At 36.3% G+C, this 25438-nt stretch overlaps 2 protein-coding genes across 9 annotated transcripts in view; one reads left to right on the top strand and one right to left on the bottom strand.

Moving 5' to 3' along the window:
* The window catches only part of RALGPS2 (Ral GEF with PH domain and SH3 binding motif 2), a 135087-nt gene that overhangs the window by 32026 nt on the left and 77623 nt on the right, over positions 1-25438 (bottom strand). For all 8 annotated transcript variants that reach the window (XM_049807170.1, XM_049807171.1, XM_049807167.1 and 5 more), the window contains 2 exons: positions 3408-3545; positions 2408-2498 (listed from right to left, as the gene is read on the bottom strand). In XM_049807170.1, coding sequence (XP_049663127.1) covers positions 2408-2498; positions 3408-3545 — 229 coding nt within the window. The remainder of the gene's footprint in view (positions 1-2407; positions 2499-3407; positions 3546-25438) is intronic.
* ANGPTL1 (angiopoietin like 1) lies at positions 6174-24196 on the top strand. The gene is made up of 5 exons (XM_049807174.1): positions 6174-6494; positions 13199-14056; positions 18522-18715; positions 21026-21296; positions 22312-24196. The coding sequence occupies exons 2-5, from the start codon at positions 13231-13233 to the stop codon at positions 22497-22499; spliced, it is 1479 nt and encodes a 492-aa protein (XP_049663131.1). The 5' UTR covers positions 6174-6494; positions 13199-13230; the 3' UTR covers positions 22500-24196.

Genomic DNA, 25438 nt, shown 5'->3' with positions numbered 1-25438 from the left:
CTGAAACAGGGAACCTGACGCAGCTGGCACAGCCAGCCACAAGCAGCCAAGCAGCCACCAGTTGCCATCTTCACCCTCTGTGAGCAAAAGCTCAACATGAGCTGTTAACAAGGTGTGGCAAAGTCACACTGTGGAAGGAGCAGGGGAAAAGGCCATCATTCTGCATTGGCGCCACCCTCCAAAGAAAACACAGCCACACTTAAGCCAGGACCTACAGGGCCCTGGGACTGCTAACAGATACATGAAACTCAGTGGCAATACCACTGCTCTAGCATAAAACCTGGGAAGAATAAGAAGTATACAATTGGTCCCTCCACCTTAGCTAAAATGTTGATACTTACTGCACTTCATATTTTCAAATTTTGATGAAGTGCACTGATGTGCCAGGCCAAGCCTTTTGTCCTTACTGGTCTAAAAGCCAAAATCCTTCTTTAGCATTTTGGAAAATCCATTATCAACTTGACTGTATCCATAATTCAAGCTTTTTCTAACGGGCACTTTTTAATGTCATTTCCAACAGTACCACAAAGAGGGCAGGCTCCAGGAGCAGAGAACTCCAGGAAAATCAAGCATACCTTGTCCACACAGTTTGCAGAACCAGAATCTTTGAAATTAGCAGGCCTGGAAAAGCATCTACTTAATTTTGGGGAGAAAAACTTTGACATTTGACAGCTCTTCTCCCTCCCATCCCCAGACAGTTTAGCAATGATTCATTGCAATTTTAAAAAGCCTGGAAAAGCATCTACTTAATTTTGGGGAGAAAAACTTTGACATTTGACAGCTCTTCTCCCTCCCATCCCCAGACAGTTTAGCAATGATTCATTGCAATTTTAAAAATTATTTTTTAAAAATAAAATGAAATCTTTTAAGAAGAAAAAATGTATTCAAGTCACAATGGCTGTTCTCCAACTTCAGCCTTTTTGCAGACACCTTAGGGGGATAAAAAGTAAAATAATCACTTACTTTAAGAATAGTTCTCCAAAATACAGGCCTCCCCCATAAAAAAAAATATCAGTTTGGAGCAGTACAAAACCCATTGGTGTAAAAAACCCAGACTTTCTGAATAGCACCCATGTTTCTGCATTACGTGCAATTGTCTCCATTTCCCTGCTATCAAAACAGGGGCTGTACAGGATGAACAAACTAGCTCCTTCAGCAACAAAATTCCCACTAGTAGCAAGTCCTACCTAATGAAGGCGGAGAAAGGTGGACTGAGGAATTCATGAAAACAATATGCCACTAAGAGGCAGACACTGCAGTTGAGGAACTTGGGTTTGGGATGTTGGGTTTTTTTGTTTGGTTGGTTTTTCGCCTTCAAATGTTTGACCACAGAACTGTACTTTCAAAATCAGGCTATAGAACATTTCGGCCCAAAGTTAGAGCCCGATACTTGTGTAGGAACACACAGAGAACAATTTGCAAATCTTAGAAGTGAAGCCAAGCACCTAAGCCCTCGTTAACTGTTCTTTGATATAAACTGAAAGGTCCCCATTTGCTGCCTTTTAGTAAATCCAAGGTAGGGCTATTAAATGGTAAAGCATGTCTGTTCCTCTAGTGTGCACAGCCCTCCCACCATTCAAATGTAGCTATACAAGCAACCAATTCAACACAACTGAGGTGACAAACTTCCTGGGTGGGCAGGATGGGAATAAGTGGGGAACCTCTGCAAGCAGATCAGCCAATGAACAAAAACTTGCTTCATATGCAACAGATTTGCTTTAGGTTTTTTTCCTGTCCTCAGGGCTTGTTCCTGTCTCTTGCCAGAGATTTCCATCCCCCAGTTTTGCTGGATGCCAGATCACTTAATACAGTAATCTTTTAATTAAGAAAGTAGAAACCTCTGGTTTCAGGTGGTATGCTGGGAGGAATGCATGGGGACACAGATGGACAAGAACTTGCCTCTCAAAAATAAAGTGCTTACATTTTACTCACACTGTATAACCTAATCAAAGAGAAAATATAAATTGAAAGTGAAATATATATGAAAGTGAAAGCCTTAAGTCACCCTCAGTAAGAACTTGGGACTGGACACACAAATGACTTTGTTCTGATGAAAAATGACATAAGCTATCTCCAATCATGGGATCCATCTTATTGACTGAACTGTGTTACATGTGAGCCAGAAGTATGGAGTCTCCATCAGCGAACACTCAAAGAGGTCTGCAGATCAAATCAACAGACCAAACAGACCTGAAAGCTAGGGCTTGTTGCAGTCAGGCATAGAAAAGAAAGGAGATATGCCATCATTGCCTTCAGTACAGGACCCTGCTGTAACCTCACTACTTGGAACTGGTGCATCTGAGATGCATAATCCCCCGATACAAGTGCAATCTTAAAAGTGACAGGCTTTGTGTTTTAAAAGTTAGTTTGTAACAAGTTACAGTCAGTTATAGCATTTCATACTTACTTATAATTATCATCTTCTACAAACTTTTGTAGTTCTTCTATGTACTGAACCGAGTTTAGATATTTTTGGACATGAGGCAACAGAGGAATATCTGGAGAACAGATGACAATCGTTATCACCCTACCATTCACTGGTAAGCAAAGTTATTTTCCAGAAACTATTTAAAGAGAATCAGATCTCTTGCTTTTTTTTGTAGGATGGAGGTACAAACTACAGTCCCTACTAATGCTGAAATTTTTGTCCTTCATAGCAATTCTCACGTGTTGAGCTGACATTCCCCACATCCATAAAGCCAGGAATGTATCCCCCTAGAGCTGCTCTGCTTATCAGAGCACGCGTAAGGGAAAAATGAGCGCGCACCCCTGGCCAAACTGAAGGCCTAAACCTGGAACCTGGAGGATTGTATCTGAGGACTCCTTCACAGCCCACATTCTCATTATATTGAGCTTTCAGTGAAGCCACAATCCTGTGCTAATTCATATTACATTGGCACAAACACAGCTTTATGACTAAGAGAATTGTGAAGGAGACCACCTTTGAAGAAAAAATACATTATCTGATCTATGAACAGAACTATAAATGGCCAAAAGACAAGCTGAACGTATTTTTATCATTTCCAGTAAAAGTACTACTCCAAAAGCAATCCTATTATTTTTAGAGTTCGTAGTCATAAAATTATGAAACACAGGGATACAAGTTTATAACGTACTAGTAAAACTACTGTTAAGTACAACGTATTCCATATTTTTCATCAGAAAATATGTACTGCAAAAATGTGTGTGCTGTAAGAAAAAGGCAATTTTATTCTGTCTCCTCACGCTGATGCTCTGTCACAACCAACAATACCAGAATAAACCAGACTTTTGGGCTGAGAGGGTGAAGGAGAATGCTAATGGCATTCAAACACGTTAGGCTTCACTTCTATTGAATTACAGAAGACAAATATTAAAGCTTTTAAAGTTGTTCTCTTTAATATTGCAGTATTTACACACTAGCTTACCATATTCACAAGACTGCTGTAGATCTGAGATAATTCGAAGAATGTTGTTCATTAAATTTGTTCTTTGCTCGCTTTCCAGAATGCTCCCTGTTGATGGGTAGGCAGAGTCAATATACGTCAAGTCTGACAGATAAATACCTGAACAAGATTAGAATGAAAAGTTTCTTTATTCAATGTCTCACATGTAGCAGAAAAACTCACAAAACAATATTTTGAAGAATTTTGGTTTTCATTGACACACATGCAGGCTTGACAACAGCATTACCCCAGTAGAGTATTTTGGATTTTCCTGAGAAATCATTTTGACAAGATCTCCAAGAGCCCTCCTTCAGACCTCAAACAGTAATAATGCTTGCACTTACATGAAAGTACATCACGATGCCACCCTTGTCTGGGATTGAATTTGCACTCTCCTCCAACACTTAATCCTTAGTTTTGTTAACTTTATCTCAGCTGTATTTGCAGATGCTGAGAGTATGAGTACAGCTAGATTTCTGTGTGCAAGGTTTCATTCTCTGTATGACGAATCGTAGTGGGAGGCAGAGAAGATCCTTTCCTCCTGCATTGCACTAGGCATGTACTAACTGACTTTGTCTTTAACAGTGCCATCATTTCTAAATCTGAAAGTAATCGCAAGGACATACACAACTACTCATGAATCTCATCATCTGCCATATCACCGATTAATTATTCCCTTGGCAAATATGAAGCATACTAAACACATTATCAAAATTCCCAATGATTTTAGGAAGTCTACTACTTCATTCCTCTAATTCAGTAATTAAAAAAATAATAGAAAGAAAAATCATATTATCCATAACTCTTCAAGCTGAATAGAAACTCAAACTCAACTTGCAGCAACATAGGAAAAGTTGACTAGGCAAAAAGTACACTCTGATTGAAATGTGGTATGAATCCCGCAGTTGACATTAATTGCAACTCCAAAGATCCAACAACCTTATCTAAGCCTCTTCAAGTCTTCTACCTGCTTTCTTCCCCACCACCATTGTAATCTTACTACACTTTCAACCCCTTGATCTTGTAGAAGAAAATTCTCCTCCTCACATACTAATGCTGTAGATAAACCCCTTATTTTAATTCTACATGCAATTCTATTTCTTGAACTTCACTCAAAGGATAATCATTTTTGTCTCAACTAAATGAAACATATCCTGACCAACTCTGCCATTAAAAGGAATTGTGCTTCATCCCCTGCATCTTCCACAAGATATCCAAATTATAAAATATGCAAACTCAAAAATATTGTTTAAGAAACTTATTTCAGTAACAGGGAATTCCTAAAATTATATTTTGCTTCACCTCTCAGCCTTGTATAACCAAAATCATAACAAGAAGTTTGACTTTACAGGTGGAAGACTATTAATACAACCTCACAAGAACAGCAGTTGTGTTTATACAGCACCTAACCAGTACAGTCCTCAAATGTGAGTTGGGAAACTCTGGGCATCACTCCAAAATCAACACATACACGCGCGTGTGTGCACACACACAGAAACAAATTAAAATACTTGTGGTTGAAAGGTGACATATAAAAAAGTGAATAAAAAGGTATTACACATGACCTGATATACTACTAAATTTCTCAGTTTTCTGTTCTGCTAAAATCAGTTTATTAAAAAATAGAAAGGATAATCAGAAAAAGCAGATAACCACATTTAATTGCTATGCTATCAAGACTGTATAAGCTGTCCCGAAACTAACTTTGTTAAGCAATGTCCAAACAGGCCATAAAAACCCCAAACCTGCTCAGTCTTCCACAGAAAGAAGTAAATCATGCTTACTAATTAGAATTAAGGAAATTCACTATGAACAGTCACCTGCAATACTATGCAGAATTTTATAAACCAATCTATTTGTAGGATTATTTTTCTGAATGACAGGCCTAATTAAGCACTGATATTTTTATTTTTTTTTCAGCTAAATCAAGAACTCTTCTGTTGACAGCTGTTCTCTAAAATTATTCAATGCATTTCTATGAAATCTACAATAATTTTTAAAGCATACTAGGGTAATTTTCTTTCAAATATAATTGGCACATGCTTTGTGAAGAAATTGAATGCACTTAAGTGCTGGCTGACTATTGACAGAACTAAAAACAGTATTCTGCATTCCTCAGAGCATAATCTCTGTTGCTTTTGCTGCTTTTAACACCAGTCAGATATTATCAAATATTCTGATACCTACCCAAAACCATCTCACACACAGTTTTAACATTTTCCACATGTATCTGAGACTTCATGCATTTAACAACTAGAACTGTTTCTTATTAAGTGAACATCAAGAATTGAATGCGACATTCTGTTGAACATTCTTCTAGACTATAAATGGTTCATTTTTCCTGTTGTATCCAGCCAGGCTGCCCCTTTTATTCCCAGCAACACACATCGAGTTTTATCAGCCTGAAAGAATCTTTCTTCTAAATGAAGCCCAGTACTGTAATAACTTGAAAGGCATCTTTAGTCAGCGTAGTAAAAATGTTTGATTTGTAATTGCCTGCTGAACTCTTGCACAGTCTGTTGCCATATGGTACCCTCCCTTCTACTGGCAAACAATCTTTCCTTGTTCCTAACTTCTCAGCCTCCCTACCCCCTCCTTTTCTGGAGGGTATGGATAGGAAATCCGAAGGAGGAGTTTCTTCTGCTCTCAGTGTGTTCGCGGTGACATCATAGGTGGGCTGAACGTCTAAGTCGAATGTGTGTTTAAAAAAACCTGTCCAAAAGTGATGTATATGGAATCTGGGTCAGCTGTAGCTAGTTAGTGCACTTCTGCATGTGAGCACAAAACACTGCAGTTTCAAAAAACATTTCTTTCTCTCTTCTGGAATAATACATACTGGAACATTACTTTTTCTTCTTTTTCAATGATTAATTAGCTTGGTTATCGTATGGAGAAACCCAATTCCTCAAAACAGCTTGGATCTAACAGAGAAAGACAAAAGCAATTTTCAACTCCAACTGCAGATTAACAATCCACAGCATCGGGTAATATAGGAAGAAAAAGCAACTTGGCCTCTGGATTTTCCATCTACCACAGAAGCAAAACAGCTGCAAGATTTTTTTTTTCTTGGTAAGTTTTAAAAGTTATTCTTACTTGCAAGCTTAATTTTGAGCTATTTGTGAATTCTACAGACATCTCCCTCAACATACAATTGTGAAGAAACAAATCTCTCTCAGCCTGAGAAAAATTTGACAACTAAAATATAAAACTCACTTTTGTGGCATTTGGTAGACTTTGGAAACTTGGGAAGAATTAAAGAGTGCTCTGCATAAGAGCAGACACTAACTCATTCCCGTTGTAAGGATGAACAAGTTTCAGTTGTTTAGCTGTAAATTTTCTGTAAATTCTGTTATCTACGGTTACAGAAAATTAATACTACCAGATTCTTTGCTATGCATGTAATTTGGGTATTGTGAACATATTAATGTGAAATTCTGATCATACTAGAAAGCAAAAGCCAGAAATCCTATCAATTTCAGGGAAGTTGGATTTCACCCAACACCAGAGCATAGACCTAGCCTTACTAGGATAAGAAAATGGATACCTCAATAAAACCACTGTAAAAAGTCCCAAGTAAATCAATGCACATCTGTGAGTAGCAATCATTGTATATTGTTTCAACTAAATTTTTATTTATGGTACTTTTGAGCAGTAGAAGTAGTCCAAGTTATACAACCAACCAAGAAACCCGAGTCATACGTTGATTCAGAATATAATCAAGTTTGTAGCACAAACAATTGTGCAGCTGAAAATCCAAAGGCATTCCTGAAACAGGCACTAATCTCTTCCTTTAGTAATTTGTTTAATGATGGGGAAGTTAATTGTATCTCAATTGAACAGCAGTTTGTTTCTAAATAAAGATTCATTTCACAAACATGAAATGCAACACTGTATTAAGTGGAAAATAGAGGGGTTTGTTACAGTTCTTTGTGGGGAGGGAGGGGGAAGGATGCAGTTCCAAGTCAAGGATTAAACCAAGAAAGATGTTTACAAACAGAAGACGAAAGTACTGATAAAAACCAAGAAAGAGTTGCTAATATATAATCTTCTACTTTTTGCCTTTCTTCATGCTGACTTGGAAGTTAAAATATGGTAAATAATCCAGAACAATGGAAAAGAATTTAAGTTACGTATTTGTGTTAGCAAACTCTCAGAAATGTCTGACACATTAAGAGAGAATGAAGAGGGTGATGCTAAAAGAAGAGACCAAGTGTTACAGAAAGCAAACTTAATTAAGATTTAGCAGCTATGGGAGGAAAAAAAGTCTGAAGCAGTCTTGACAAACAAGAAAGATGGATCCTTTCCAAGTTCTTGAGCCCTTTTTCTTACTATCCTTTTGTGCTTCTTTACATATTAAAGAGAACACTCTAAACAACAACAAAAACCCCATTTGAAGCCTACATTGTGTGCTTTGTACACCGGTCTCCATTCATTCATGATCAGCCAACGTTTTGATTTATGCTGCTTAGAACAATTCCTAAATCTTTCACAAATGAAAACAGCTGAGTCAATAATTTTAAAGCAATAAACTGGCTATGTGCAAGGTTTTAACTCTCTCTCCTTTGCTGTCTTCCAACTTCAGAGTTCAAATTTTGAAATGTTTACTTTAAGTAACAGAACACTAATATTATGCCGTTGCCACAAGAATGGTCTGAAGTATGATGGAAAAACATGCCATTTAAAGTTTTACAGGGATTTATTTTGAAGAATGGAAATTCTGAACCTTTAAACTTTTGCCAGTAACTACATGGCTTTATCAGGTCTTAATTATTGTTTTACTGGGCTTAGTTTGTTTTTTTGTAACATGCCCTCTTAATCTGGTCCTTAAAATTCATATACCAATGAATGAAACAAAATTTCCCACAGCAAACATCACTAGATGCTTAATCTCTTCAGTATCTGTTTTACAGAGAATTCTGGAGCCCCTAAACAACACTTCCAAATGCAAAATGCACCCTCCATTATATCTGTCTGTTAAAATAGTGCAAACACACACACAATGGCTCCAAAAAAACGTAAAGGAACCCTTACATAAAAAAAACTTCACCAAAAAAATCTGGAAGTGTTATGATATTTTTGCTGTGTTTCCAGGGTATCTAGTATGACAAGATTGACAAGTCTCTTCTACAGAGAATTTCTAAGAATCTATAATTTCTAAAAGTGACACATTTTCAATGACTACTTTGAAAACCCCTGAAGATTTTAAGATTGCCTTTCCTAAAAGGAATCAGATTCCCACTAATCTCAGGGAAGCTGACTTCTGTGACTCAATACATCATGTATCTGACTAACAAAACCCAAGAATGTATTATTCCTGGATCCCAGTCAATACAATTGAAAGTAATCTTGTTATTTCATCAGAGTGACTTTCTGGAAAAGCACTTGTTGATATAGGGGAAAGTAACCTACTGAACTACACAGATACGTCAAAAATCCATGTGAACATTTCTCCTATAATAAGAGTGTCTTCCCCACACCAGTATTACTTCTAATGTTACGGACGCAGTTTTAAGCTTAAAAAAAAATCATTTAAAAAATCAACAAAAATATCTACTCACTCTGTGTAGAGATAGGGGAACATAGATGGTTTTCTTGATTTTAGCTGCTTAGACAAAGCTTAACAGAAAATGCAGTATGTATAACATCAATAACAGAGCTTTCAGACTAACTGATATCATGTTCAGAGGATCTTTATTCTCAGTATTGGCTTTCTCAAAAAAACCCTCTCTCTTTCTCTTCCCATTTTACACGTTCATAAATGGAGGTTTATAAGAGGGCACCATTGGTATTTATCATTTGACCATACTCTTTTAATAAATATTCTGAATAAAGATATGTACTGATACTGCACTTTCCATACAAAGGGAATCCTATACTCCCATTTACCCGCAACATTTCCATTACATTCAGTCGTAACAACCTACGCTGCCCAGGGAGAAGCAGTCTTCGTCAGCTCTGAAAGAACAGATTCTATTTTGTGTTGTGGGTGTCTTGAATTCTACATCCTGCTGAACATGAGAGTCACAGCAGTACAACAAAGAACAAATAGTTTGTTGTGTAGAAAGTTAAAAAATGCTAAATACATGCTAGCTTCCTCACTTCTTCATCCCTGCAACTCTAATATTTCTAAGTCATACAATGTTTTGGGGGGGTAACACAGGCCACATCATAGTAGCTTGTCAGTGAAAGTTAAAAGTAGTAGTTAATGGTTTATTTTGCCTTTTTAAATTGGAATTTTGTTCCTTTGAACCCTTAAAAGTAATAAATTGACTAATTTTGGAAAAAAGTTGTTGTTTTTTTAAATTGGGATCAGCCTGGAAAAAGAAAGCAAGCAGAAGAAAAGGAATGGCATTAAATGTAAAACGGTATTGAAGCCCTATCCACAGCTCTGAGTATTTCTGACAAGATGATGATGAAGTTTGTGTTGCTATGAATAGATGCACATTTTCTCCTCCAGAAGCAATAAAACATCAGCATGCCAGAACATACGTAATACAACTTCTACAGAAATCTGAGACCCAAAACTGGGTGACACAGAAACATGACGCAAGAAAGTGAAGTGACAGTCTACTCTAACTTAAAAAAAACATGACTTCATAAAGAGTTAAATAACATTTTAAAGCAACAGTATCTGTAATCTCAATCTCTCGCACTTCATTTCCAAGGTCTGCATTCAGGTATTTCAGCAGCCCCACTCACTACAAGCAACTCTAGACTTGCAGGAAGGGTTTGAGACTGTGGTTCTGTCTAAACTGACCCCTGAGCCTCAACTGCTTTATCTCATAACAGCTATGACACTACCTAAACATCTAAACCTGGAACTTGTGACATGATATGTCTGATTGAAAAAATAAAACTATTTCCCAACTCTAATATTTGCCATTTTTAGGTCTTACATATTAGGCTATCATTCTGTGATACTTTGGATAAACAGTTTATATTTTTTTAAGCTGCTTGCCCAGAACATGAGGAAATTTCTGAAACAGTATTTTAAATTTCCTTCTAAGCTGATTAAAACTCCAGGTAAATATGTTACTCAGAGCCTATTATTGTATAACAAGTTAGGCATTAAGCTGCTCAAACATGTCAAGCAACATTGTAAGACATTTAATTTTTTCAATATCAAAATTTCCATGGAAGCATGTATGTTCCCTACCAGGTAGATTCTCAGAAGGAACTCATCTCTGCTTATCTGAATGTCTCAGTTTAATACAAGACATTTGAATTATTTCAAAGTTCTAGGGCATAATCTTATGCAGCTGTTGCATTTGGTTATGCTATATTAGACCATTTTGTGGCCTGATAGCACTTATGTAGACACAGAACTTCTAACTTTACCACGTAAGTGTAAAAGTTCAAAATGAACACATAAAATATTAAAAGAAAAGCAGAAAGCAGACTGCATCAGAACACATGTTCAGAAAGTGGGCTGCAGTGCAAAATGTTTCGTTTTGAAAGATTCATTTAAGTTTTAATGTATTTCAGGGGAAAAATGTGCTGCTGTGGGGAAAACCCCCAGCCATTCATTATTTAAGTAACTGTATAGGGTCTTTAAAAACTACCACGAACTAAAGTGTTATTCACCTTTTTGGAGTATGAAGTAGCTATTATATACTGTGAAAATAGTAAAATACTGGACTTGTACTATGGCTTCATCCTTAACCATATGCCATGAAGTCACTTGCCCTGCATCTGCAAACACTAAACATAAATTTATTCAAAAATAATTCAGGGAATGTGAAGAGGTTTCTAACTTCAGCCAATTAGTTCAGCTCATCCTTGTCAAGTTAGAAACCACATACAGACCTGTTTCCCATGTGTTTACCATGATCCATGTGAAAATTTAACCTAATGAACTTCTAACTTTGAGCACTGTTCAAGTGATTAACATTTCAAATGTCTGAAATTACTGAAGAAAAATACACAATTAGCTCTGGAGAAAAGTAATACTTTTTCCTACCTCTTTTTTTCCCCCCGTTAAACAGAAATTACACTTTCAGCAGGAAAACATTAACAAAACTTTTAATCAAATTCTGGTTTTGAAAACAAGCATTTACTAGTAGACACCAAAATACTTATTACTACATCCTAACAGTAAAACATACAGAAAGTTTTTAAATACAAGCTTTCTCAAACTTTTACGTATTCCCTCCTTTTATGTAGGGTAAGAAATTATTTTCAATATGTGTTAAAAGCAAGTGTTTTCTTCCCCTCCCAGAAGCAGGGCTTGCAATACAACTGTCAGCCAAAGAAAAAGTTCTTTTCAGGCAACAGTGGAACATTTGATCGAGATTCCTAGATATAATTCCTGATTGCATGTACAGCATGGTTTGAAATTTGCAACCACTGCTCTTAGTGAAAACAAAAAATAAAGACTTGATACGTTTACTCTGAGATTGCACAGACATCATTTGTGGCAACAATATTAAAGCCAGTAACAGAACTGGGAGAAGTGACCTGACACAAAAGCCACCTTATCATTTGTAAACATGAATGTAAAGGAAGCAGCACAGGTCTGAGTCTCCTTCAGGGTGACTGTTTCAGGATTGCTAAATGCACTTAAACTTGAACTTGACAGGAACAGCATGAAAATTAACTATCTCTGGTTTTACTTCATTTCTTTTTCTATCTATGCAAAGGCCACTGTACAAGGCCTTGTACAACCATTAACAGTAGCATGTTTCAGAAAGCCAGATCAACAGCTGAGATAAGAAAAGTGATCTGCTTGACAAAGCAAAACAAAACATGAAACATTAGGATTTTCTCCTGATGTAAGAGCTACCTTTGTTTATCATCTCGAATACATAAAAAATAAAGTTAAAAAACAGGTCTCACTAAGAACATTCTTGGGTCTTTATCATTGCATTTTAATTCTTTACATGAAGATAAAAGAAATACTTTGTTTTCTTTAAAAGGTGAATGGAACACTTCAGTATGGTATTTATAGCGATAACACCTGATGCTTCAGTGTTATTTGGATAAAAATGTTCTCAAATATAAAAAAAATAGTGTGACAACAATTTTAAATGTTTATGTCAAAAGGCGACTAAGTAGAGACACACATGCAGAGCTAACAGCATTATAGGCTTTCCTTACAAATTTAAAGTTACTTGAATATGTGATTTTCTATGTTTAAGACAACTACCTTACACTGATCTCCTAACACTAATGTCCAAAAATAGTGTTAGATATGTGTTTATTTTTCAAGTCTAATATATATGTGAATATATTAAATTTGAAAAATGTGTATATATTAATAGGTATGTATATAGTATTTAACAGATTATACACCTACATATCATATATAAAGCTAAAAGAGGACCAGAAAGGCTTATATAATCCAAATTCCAAAATCTATATAAGTATTTTGAAAATATATCACTATCTCCCTACTTCCCTTCCATGAAGATATTATTCAAGCAGTCTGTACATTCTATAACTTGTGCGTTCAGTTGCAGTAAGTACATATCTGAGCAGTCAATTTTATAATGAAAGCATAATACATAATCTAAGGAGAACATTGTTTCTGAAAATGTAACCATTGCAACAACTTCTCTACTAAATCCAGTATCTAAATTTTAGGGTTTGCTGCTCAAAATAGAAAGCTATGTTTTGAAGCTAATCTAATGGAATCTAACTCCAAGTAACATATTCCAAAGACTTGTCTACATACACGTAAGCACAGCAAACCCATCAGTTTAGGCTGTTTAAGCAGTACAGGAGCCTTAGCTATGGCTCTAATTTAATTAGTTTATCTTTTATCTGTTCAATAGTCTCTTCTGACAGCCATCATACTTGCTTTAAAATGAAGATATTTAAATGGACTTTGGGTGTACTATTGTTCCTGCTGTTGTCTATTGGGCGCTGTACAGAACAATCCACGCCTAATAAAACATCCCAACGGAGGCACCCTCGTTCAGCAGACAATGGAGAGGAAGGCAAGAAATGTGGTTACACATTCTTGGTCCCAGAACAAAAAATCACAGGGCCAATTTGTGTGAATACTAATGGACCAGGTACTGGTAACAGAAAAGATGAAGTCACAAGAATGGACATAGAGAACTTGAAGGATGTGCTTTCCAAGCAAAAGCGGGAGATTGACATTTTGCAATTGGTAGTGGATGTGGATGGAAACATTGTCAATGAAGTAAAATTACTGAGGAAAGAAAGTCGGAACATGAACTCTCGGGTCACCCAACTCTACATGCAACTCTTGCATGAGATAATTCGAAAGCGTGATAACTCACTTGAGCTTTCCCAACTGGAAAACAAAGTCCTTAATGTTACAACAGAAATGTTGAAGATGGCAACAAAATACAAGGAGCTTGAAGTAAAATACGCAGCACTAACTGATCTTGTAAATAATCAGTCTGTGACTATCTCACTGCTGGAAGAGCAGTGTTTGAGAATCTTCTCGCGACAGGACACCCATGGGTCTCCACCTCTTGTTCAAGTCGTGCCACAGCACATTCCTAACAGCCAGCCATACACTCCCGTTCTTCTGGGCGGTAACGAGATACAGCGAGACCCAGGTTATCCTAGAGACAGAGATGTAAGGCCACCACCCGATCCAGCTACTTCTCCTACAAAGAGTCCTTTCAGAGTACCACCACTGGCTTTAATTAATGAAGGTGAGTTAACTATCACTGTTTATCTAACCTGAGATTTCTCTATTTCAGAGGGAAACTGTTCTGGCTATAGACACATAATGAAGAATTTAAAGTATCTGGTACAGCTAGCCCTTGCTCCCAATTCTGAACTTCTCCATCCCCACCCCCCCCCCCCCCCCAAGGAAAGCTTTAGTTTACTAAATAGTCTAATTCTTAAGCTATAGCTGCATAAGAGAGTTTGTTGAAATAGCTGATACTCAGAAATTCAATCTGAAGAATTTACGCCTTTGAGTCACGAAGTATTGGGGTTTTTGTCTCCAGCTGGGTTTGACTTATGGGAATGAAAAATCATTATTAGCATATACTTTCTAGTATTTAGCCCTGTTTCCTTGAAGATGCCCAATAGCTGCATGTTACAGCAACTAGCAATGGTGAATAAGAGAAACTAATTAATCTTAAATAAATGAAGTAATTTTAAGTAGTTGTCCTTTATACTTAGACATACACATTTGCCAGAAGTTAATGCTAGAAGAATTTTACTACTCCTATTCTGAGCTGCTTTAAAATGAACATCTAAATCCACCAACACAGTCATGCAATAAGTCTCTAAGTGTTTGGTTGAAATATTCAAGAGAGTAAGACAAGTTTGAAAGGATAATTGAATCAAGGCTGGATCCAATTAGATGCAGGCAGCTTTGAAAATTTAAAATAAGTAACTGCATTCCCAGTAATTTGATGTCAGTAGAGGATGGCAAGTTAAACTAATACCATAAATATTATGAAAATACATTCAAGAGACTGCATCACATCTTCATGTGTTTGATTCTTCAGGTCATTAGATAAATTCATTTATCACTTGAAACAAAACCAGTGACAAGAAAATTATCTACTTCTGAGCTGCCCTGAATTCTATCATGATTCTCACTTCATTAAAATTTTGATAGAACTGTGATTAAAAAAAATTAAGGATTCAGAAAAAGTTTCTCAGACATCCATTCAAACACTTGCTCTTGTCTTCTGTTAGCTTGCACAGCAAAAGGGTTTGCTTGGTTTTTTTGTGTGTGTGTGTGTTTGGGTTGAGTTGTTGGGTTTTTTTTTGCTTTCCAATTTCTTTTAGTCACAGTTGGAAGTTCAACTTGGTTCCTCAGATGAAGACAAACATTTATTTGTGACTGTTCTACAGCATTACAAACAACTAGCTGCTGATGTAAAGAGTAACTATTTTTATTCAGGGTCTGGAGAAAATTCTAGCACAAGTCCAAGTAAAATGCCAGATGTCATGAGAATTTAAATCACACTTCATGACACAAAAGAAACAGCTAATATAAAAAGCATTACATTAATGTCTGGTCAGACAGCAAAAGTATAATTCTAAAAAACATTGACTTCCTGTTTCCCAGAAGACCCATGCTTCAAGGCTTTTGTTATAAATGCATCTTTTTCTCTCGCTGCTGTACATACAACAGGAAGCAATAGCACTAAACATTTTCCCCCTAAGTTATCTGCCATGGTTTTCACTAGCCCCTTTACCCCTAAAAGTTCAGAGTTTGAATCCATTTTTGCAAGGGAACACAAAGAAATCTTGGGAAATTTATTTTAACATTATTGAACTTCCTTTATTTAATACTAGATTCTTGAGTTTGAAGTTTAAGTGTTTCTTGCAGTGCCTTGGGAAAATGAGGGTTAAGAACTGCTACAGCTGGTAGAGCATCAGTCATCAGAAACAAAACTTCTAAACTGCAACACAATGCCCAGTTATTATCTCTGATTTTTTTTTTTTCAATTTTCCTCTACTATTGTCCAAAAAATCCTCTATATGATGCTCACACAAGCACAGCTTCTATATCAACTGCTCAAGATAACATCTTAAAGTAGGATTCAGCCATAATTTTATTAAGCTTCCAACTTAAAAATATTTCATCAATTTCCTCCTCTACTACATCTCATTTACAACAGAATATGATCTGTACTAAATCATGCAACTAACCACAATTTTAGAAGTGAGATATTTAATAGATCATCTTCTCTGAGTATTTCTGGCTTAGAATTAATTGTCTCAGCAACTTAAGTGTATGCAGATTGTTACAAAAGACTAGATATGCACAAGATACTTATTACTTACATAGATAACAAGATCTTAAACAGAGTAATTACGCTTTTTTCATTAGCCAGAGCCTCCACTCATACCAGCACTGTAGAGAATCTTACACCGTTTCACAAAAATCAGCATTTTCACTGAACAAGAAATGGATTAGTTCTTATGCAGTGAACTTAAAATAATTACATGTAAAAAAGAATTTACTTCTCAAAAAAGATTCAAGGATATACACCAGAATTTGTGGGATTTGTTGGATTTCCTTAGACTAAGAGCAGAAGTCTGTTACCTGTACTACAACATTAACTTATGATAAGCACATAAACAAATTGGAGCATCAAAAAGCAGACAAGTTACATGCTGTGACATTAATGCCAGCTGAATTTCAGAAGCAATCAAAGTGTATTATATAAACAGACTAGTACAGTTCTGGCTGCCTTAAAAGCTACTTTAAATCGCTCCAAACATCTGCTTGGGTCTCTCATGGCAAAATGAGTCCTCTATTCCTCCTCCAGTAGAAATCACATGAATAATACACAGCAGATCTAATTGAGCTATTCTTAATATTCAGTTCACATTACAAAATATACTACTTGTCTGTTTACACTTTTTCTAATGCAATAATTGCTTTATAATAATGCTTCTAGAACAACCTCCCTGTTCAGTTAAACAGCACCCAAATTTACTTCAGATAGTTCAAGGCAAAGGAATGAGACCCAACTTAGCCCAGGAAATTATCTATCCACTGGACAGACTGCATCATGTACAATCTACATGGAAATTTTAATCGTGTACAAGAGAAAAAGCACTCATACACCAAAGCAACAGTACTTCTTTCCTAAGCTACTACTGCATGCACTGCAAGAATGACACAAACGTCAAATACTAACAGTACAGTATGCAGTTGTACTTACAACGATGGCTCAATGTCTGTAACCATTCTTGGTAGCACTGTCACAGTCAGAAGCTCCAAGTAGTCACCTTTATTAGATACACAAGCTTTTTACATTCTAATTAATATGAAATCCTTTATGTATTTCTTGCTAATTAGACACTTATCCAACTGGCAACTATTACTATAAAATCTAAAAAACTGCAACTTTCAATTTGCTTTTGTCACACAACCTTAATCTGCAATGAAGATCACTTTCACTCGACCTCTGCTTTTGATTAAAGAATAACCTCAACTGTCTTCTATGCTTCTTTGCACATTAGCTTTTTTCTGTGACGGATGAGTTTTCTCTGAAATTCCAAGTACATTCAAGAAAATGAGCCCTTTAAAATGAGAGGAAAGCTGTAGGTAATTTATTGTCAGATTTACTGAGTATGAGTTTTCAAATACATTTAGGACATCCACTACTAACTAGCCATCAGAACATATCCTGGTTTTCATTAGTAAATAACCAGTCTCTCTAGATCAACTGAAGTAATGATACATGAACATAAATCCTTTATAGAAAAGCAGAAAATAAAAATACTACCAAAAATTGAAAGGCGAACTAGGCAGAGTTTTCAGAGATATGTAAGCTGCATGCTTCTTACAGAATAACCAGATGCTCTTCTGTAAGTAGTATTTGTAAAAACCACTACTCACGTGGTCTAAAATAGAGCTTTCAAGCAGCACCATCAACAGCACAGGATTTTTGTAGAGTCCCAGCCCTGAGAACAATTATGTAAGCCCTTTTAGCTGCTCAAAAGTCCTTCTCCACTGCTTGCTTATTTTCTTCATCAGTATTCATCTACACATACCACATCAGGCTGACACATGAAACTTAAAAGATTCCTATCCACTGTTAACAGGCTGATCCCAGAACTGGATAAGTATATACAGGCAAAAAAGTTATGCAGTGTAAGAATACTCTTTCACTAAATTCCATGTCTGTAGACTTTGGCAATATTTCTTACAGCAGCTCTCAAACTATTTATGTATTCGGGGGGGGTGTGTGTGTGTGTGTGTGTTTGGGTGTCTTGGGTTTGTTTTGAACTTCCATCAGTTTCAAACGGGCACACTAGGACAATGAAGTAAATTAACTATTTTCACCTCTACCACTTTTACAAAAGGTAGATGTCAATGAAAATCATAATGCACTTCTTGAATAGCAACAGTCAGAGTATAAATCTTTGACACCGTAGACAAAGTTAAAAATTGGGTGTTGGTAACCAAAGTCTATTATCTGTTTAGCAAAATGAAGGTTTTATTTAAAAAATATATATAGGATATTGACATATTTATTTACATATACACAATTAATCTAAGACAGTAACTTTTTACACTGTTTTCCATGGTAGTTTTACCTCAGTTGAATTACTGACTTTCCATTACAAACTATTTTTGAACAATGTCTGCTGCATAGCCAAGCTTGAATGCTTACAGTATTTCTTTTCAAAAAGGTCCATTCAAAGACTGCCAACAAGCCAAGGAAGCTGGGCATTCCAACAGCGGGATTTATATGATCAAACCTGAAAATAGTAATGAGCCAATGCAACTGTGGTGTGAGAATAGCCTGGACCCTGGAGGATGGGCAGTTATTCAGAAGAGGACAGATGGATCTGTCAACTTTTTCAGGAACTGGGACAGTTACAAGGTAAACTCTGTAATGCAGGAAACCAGCTGCTTCATTTCAGTGTGGCAATGACATTATCTATCGCAATCAAGATGGTGCAAACATTTCCAATGCAATTCTTCATTGCAAATAGAATGATAAACACTGAGAAGTTGGAAGTAGATAGCTGCTTGAGTTAGTAAAATTAATTTTATGAACAAAGATAATTGAAAAGAGTGGTCATCCCTCAGAGGCAAACATATTTCAGTGGGAACACCCTGTTTCGCTCAGTGCATTACCTTACTTTGTATGAACTAACTTACTGTCTGAAATAGCCTGCATTTGTAATACACAACTACTGGGGAGACACATATTATTCTAGACAGTGACTGGGAAGTCTTTTATTACAAAGACCTAACTAAACACATGCTTTTTATTAACACACTGAGAACTACAGTAAGTACTTGAAAAGCTTAATTGTCTCCCTTATGAATAAGCAATCTCAGCCAGTGGAATTACTCATTTAAGCACATTAATAGATTTGCAGGATCAGGGCCTCAACTTAAAAACATACCTAATAATGAATTAAAGGAAATAACTTCTACCTTTAAAATCAGGTTAGAAATCTGAGGATGTAGGGCTGGTGAAGGGAAACACATTCTTGTGTGTTATTGTGATATTATGCAGTGGCAGCCATAATGCCTAGCATGACAAACACATGCTGCTTTGGAATAATTACATGCTAGATAGGAAATCTGAAAATGCATCTGGTTGGGGTTTTACAAATGATATTAATAATAATAATAATAATGCGTGGACTTCATACATATAGGACACAGTTTTCTCCTATGATGCTGTGCTCACTTTAAATGGATCTACAATTGCCACGTGCATTGTATCTGAAGAGAGAACTGAGCCACATTTAACTCAACCAGTAATCTAAAAAGTAGTATCTCATATATAAATGGAAATGACAAAAAATTACTATGAGGATTTTCACTTTTTGCATTCTTGGAATTTAATGATTTAAATGTTGATCATTCCTCAGTAGCAGTTATTTTAAGTCTTCTCAGAAAAGTAGATGGTTGGATTTTGGGTGGTTGTTTTTTTTAATGTTACAAGGCAGTTATGGAGTGCCTTATAAAGTAACCATATATATTTTGAACATAATGCAAAGAAAATGTAGAACAGTGTATAACTGGTGTGTAACAACGGGCTCAAAGCTTGAGCAAATTTGCCCCCAAGAAATCTCTCATTAAAACTGCAGTGGCTGAAGATGGTATTCCTATTAACCTAACTTCAAGTACTTGAAGGTAGACCCCTGTGACTGGCTTTAAACTAAAGCCTGCACCACTGACAAAAGACACATCTCCCATGCCCACATTTCTACATCTTTCCCAACACCTCAGTGCAGCTCCAAAGCTACAATGTTGACGCAAGGGAAGTATTGCAAATGTGGCCATGAGCCAGGAGAAATGCACTGCTACCATTTTTGGCAGCAGTATGCTGCTAGATCAACTTAAGCCACTTGTGAAACTGCAGCTTGAGTTAGGAGCCTAGACTCTTTATCTACTGGAGTGCGACATCCCCAGAAAGTGATTTGAAGCAGGAAGTCAACTATAGGTCCTACATAATCAACAGCCAGAGAAGGGGAGTAGGAATACCTGAGAAACTAGGAAGTGTAACAGATAGCTGGGTGACGTACCTACCTTAGCTGCAACACCAAACATTAACAACACTGGTTTACTCAGGGACAGGATACAGCAGATATGAAATATCACTTCACATCTACCGTACTGGTAGTCTGTGATTTGAAAGGAAAGAAGTCTTTGTATTTCATTTCCAATAAATCTAGTAAAAAGCACAGATGAATTATGTGATTAAACTTAACTGTAAAAAGAAAACACTAGTTGCATTTAGAAGGCAACAGAAAAGTTATTTACCTTGAACACCGAGACTGTTGATCCATAAATACCATTTTCAACCTGCAAATATACTCCCTTAAATTTCATTATTCACACATTCTTACAGATCCCCTTAGCTTTGTTAAGAAATATATTGTTTCAGTTTCCCTATTCTATCTCTTTATCTTAAAAAGAAGAGGACATCACAGAAAACAGATAGTTTTGTCACCTTTACTGATTCTGTTAGTACCTCCTGCGGCTAGCAGGCCAACTGAGTAAATGGCCAAGTGCAGCAAAATAAAGCATTTAAATGCATGGGTTGAGCAGGCATTCAGAAGCTTAAAGGCTTTCAGCACCCAACTTCCACTGGTTTATAATACTCCTGCCAATGAGCTTTTTGACAAACAAGAAAAACTAAGCTAACATCACCTTCTGATCTTTTGTACAGAAAGGTTTTGGAAACATTGATGGAGAGTACTGGCTGGGACTAGAAAATATTTACATGCTTACCAATCAGGATAATTACAGACTATTGATTGAGTTAGAGGACTGGAGCAATAAGAAAGTCTACGCAGAATATAGCAGTTTCCGCCTGGAGCCTGAAAACGAATTCTACAGGCTACGCTTAGGAACATACCAAGGAAATGCAGGCGATTCCATGATATGGCATAATGGAAAGCAATTTACAACACTGGACAGAGACAGGGATATGTATTCAGGTAAGAAAACTAGTATGTATGTGAAAAGTGAATACAGTAGATTCCATTAGTGATACCACCTTTAAAAAAGAATACAGTATAAAAAAAGTATCTAAATTCTCATAAAACAACTCTATTGAAAGATGCTTCAAATCAATTATGATAAAAATCATGTTGACAGGGCCCCCCTTCAAGCCCCTGCACCATTCAGAAATTCAAATTCTCATTGCAGGCACACTTTAGCAAGCTTTATATTTAGCTCAATGACATCCTTGTCACTTGCATGTGACTCTCTACAATCAGAACACCTGTCCAGGTGATCTCTGAGTAGCACTGTGGCCATATAACAATAATCACCATGAACTAAAGCCTCTGAATAGCATGAAAGGAACTGCAATTGTTTACAGGCTTAGTTATGTACCAATACTTGAGAAACAGGCAGATCACGTTGTTTCATTCTCCTTAAAGGACGCTTTTTTGTTCACTTCCACGCTCTTCCTCCAGCCTTCCCCTTAAAGCCTTAGCAGTAAAAGAAAGATTGGGGAGTGTAATACTTCAGCTGCTTTTTCTCAGCTGTCAATAACCATAAAGCTGGACAAATCTTGAAAACTCTTAAACAAGCCTGTAACAGTAAATACACAAGTTACAAGCAACTCTTTGTGGAACTGTGGCCCTGTGCGCTGCTTGGGACTGTATCAACTCACATTGCTTCCATTGAAGTATTTCTAAGCAGTACATAATCCAAGTTCCTTGAATGTTAGCTCACGGGTAAGCACTGCTGGTAGTCTGAGACGAGTTGATCACCTTAGGTTTCAGCTGTCACATTAAATACTGTGTCAATAATCCCCGCTCCAGGCAATGGTTGCTGTTGTAACAGAACTTAGAATTTAGGTAGAAGCAGCAGTTGCTATGACCACAACAAGCTATGAAGTACTTCACAGTTCCCTCTAAGAGTAAGCCAGAATATGAAAGTGTTTGCTAATCTCCATTTCTCCTCTTTAACATTGAAGTTCACCCATTTCTTTCTGTTCCACAGGAAACTGTGCTCATTTTCACAAAGGCGGCTGGTGGTACAATGCGTGCGCCCACTCTAACCTTAACGGGGTGTGGTACAGAGGAGGCCACTACCGGAGCAAGTATCAGGATGGAATATTTTGGGCTGAGTACCGCGGAGGTTCCTACTCCTTGAAAGCAGTTCAAATGATGATCAGACCTATAGACTGAGGAGGAAAATCCCACAGCGCTCAAGTGATCACATATAAACTTCTCAGCGCTTGAGTTCCAGAAAAATAAAATATTACTTTTCAATCATTATTTTGCACAATCTGCCCCTGCAAAAAGCAGGTCTACAGTTTTCCTGTCTTTTTTTCCCCTGTTGTGTTCCCCTCGTTGTTTTTTTTAGAAACCTTTTCTACTGTGACAGACGGTGTTTTTTAAACACACATTCACAAAAGCAGATGTTTGTGCTTGCAAAGCATATTTATCTTTGTTCAAGCCCAACACACTTTATGTAAACAGTCATTAAAGCTGGTAAAAAAAAAAATCGAGATATATGACAAGATATAAGCTTTTTCACTTAAAAAGCTTATGCTTTTTCAGGTTAGCTCAATCCTTAAATGTAAATATGTGAAATGACATTGTCTTGCTTTAATGTGAAATTGATTAGTTATTTAACAATTTATTTAAAAATGTTGCTATTACTTTCAATGAAAATCTGACTTCACATTACTGTTTAAGATTTACTCCAAGAAGCTACACAAAAAAAAATTGAAGCCTTTCTAGCTTTGCCAGCAGAGAGAGATTTTTGCAACAAATAATTATTTCAAAATGAAGTGGTGAATTAAACGTAAAATATAAAATTTCTTAGTGGTGTAGAGAATTCCTTAAGGTCTGCATATCCTACCTTTTGTAAAACACTTAAGCAAAATGTTCCTAACATGAGAAAAATGAGTGTATGAAATTCTTGTTACACTTAGGACAACCAAATTGCTTGGTACTTTTTTTACTTTCAACCTCCGCATTCAAACATCCTAATTAAACAAAAACATTTCTTGATACTTCGAACTTCAACAGCAAAATGAAGAGTCCTGATATTAAAATCATGACTTGGCACTCGGAGTCCCCTCCTCTGCTTCAATTAGGAGTGATGAGGTCTGAACAAGTGTTCACATTGACTAATTTAGAGAAGAACCAACTCTGAATATTAGAAGTTTTCCTCCAACACAGCTTTCTCCTGACATAGTAAAACAAAGATTAGAAATCAGCTCTGAGTCTATTCTCCCTGCCACCCCAAACTCAGACTACTCTTATGACAGACACATTTCCTTTCCCCTACACGTATACAACTTTTGATACTGTCTATATTAAGTTTTCTACCTTCTACATAACAGATTTTCACTGGAATTAGTATGTCATTTAAGAAATTAATTAGGAAATACTTTTCCAACCTTTAACAAAAGCCATACAACATACTGCATCAAAACAAGATACTTCCAAAATTGGAAACAACAAAATGTTCACTTTAGGTGCCAGTCTTCGAAACTAAAGCTCTTCTCCTAGTATATGCAATTATTTCATAATTATACTTGGCCATACAGCTTACCTAATTTAATCTGATTTTACACAAAACCAAAATATGCTGTTCAGAACTGTGACCGATGTGTGTGTTTGGCACCTTGTATGTGCCTTCAGGATTTTAAGGAACTTTGCCCCTATTTAACATAAGAAACCCCAATAGTGAAAAGAATAATATTATTGTTATGTTAAATCAGTCTGTATCAATTGCTATGCAAAACCTCATTTGTAATTCAGAGGACAGATAATAGCATTCTGCTTTCAAAACACATTCTCTGGAGTAGATAAAGCTTCATTGATAATATATGGCTGCAAGGGTTGTCGTTAAATCTTTGGTGAGAGATCAAAGCCAACAAGTTTCAACCATATTTAATTGGGGTTCGCGGGGGTGGGTGGGTAGATGGGGAATCAGTCCCGGCAAATTCCATTCCCAAATTCCAAGAATTTTAACTGACAAATGTTTAAGATTACAGTTCTGACATTGTTCTTCATATAAGGAATATTTGTTTGTTACAAATATTGTACAGATGTCATTGATTGAGTGTCCTATAAAATGCTTTTTAATTGAAAATGCTTAAAATTCAGACTATCTATAGTCTATTATTTTTTTTTTTTCTATTGTAGCTGGATGGAATAGCAGTTAAGGTAAATTTAAAAGCTGAAAATGCACCCTCAAAATGTTCCTTTAATGAACACTTCTGACAACTTTAGGTCATTCAACTGACAGATTTCCTCTCCTTGGAAGAGATCTTATTTTATGACAAGAATCTCTTGCCTGCTACGAAAACAGTGTTTGTTTATTCAGTGCAGTCAGTGAAAGGTGTACTTTGCAGAAACCCCTAAGTAAAATTAGCTTGCACTCAGCCTTTAAATTAAATCTTTAATATTAGACATCTAAAAAGTGATTCTTCCCCAGTTTAAAGCTGCAGGATGACATTAACTAAACATTATTACAAAATATACCCAGAAAGCTCAGACTGTACAAATGCTGTTCTCTGAAAGGAAACACTTAATTTTAAGATACCAGTTTAAGATTACAAGGAAAGAAAGCATAGCGTCTCTTTTTCAGGTTGGTTCATACTCTGTACAATAATTTACTACTTTCAAATGCTTGTAACTCTATCAGTTCTTAGCTTTTGGGCTGAATTTTCTAAGCAGGATAAATGAATTAACAAGTTCAATGTTTTCTCTCACACTCATTTTAGAAAATTTTTTCAAAAGAGGCTATAGCATCCCTCAAGCTTATTGCACTGGACATTCAGAAGCAGTCTATGAAGGTTATAGCTTTCACCATTCCTGTACTACCAGTCCAAATTTAACCAAGCAGACCTTGAAAAGGTTTAACCTGTACTAAACCTGAAACACAGTTTTCACATATATTTCCAAAGTCTATTGCAAGCATTATCACTGAAGTAGCTGAATATTCAGACGAATACTTCAATAACCTGTTTTCAGCTTTTCTGTTTCTGGATATAATTCCTGAAAGACAGCTATAAGAAAATATTTCACAAGGTAGTACTGCTTAGTTAAATAAAAATCTTACTTCTCAAGATATGGCTCAATTGTTTCATTGTGCAATCTAAAATTAA

The sequence above is a fragment of the Accipiter gentilis genome, chromosome 8 (assembly GCF_929443795.1).
Source record: "Accipiter gentilis chromosome 8, bAccGen1.1, whole genome shotgun sequence".
In the NCBI taxonomy this organism is placed as follows: domain Eukaryota; kingdom Metazoa; phylum Chordata; class Aves; order Accipitriformes; family Accipitridae; genus Astur; species Astur gentilis.
This window is presented reverse-complemented; position numbering and strand designations above follow the sequence as displayed.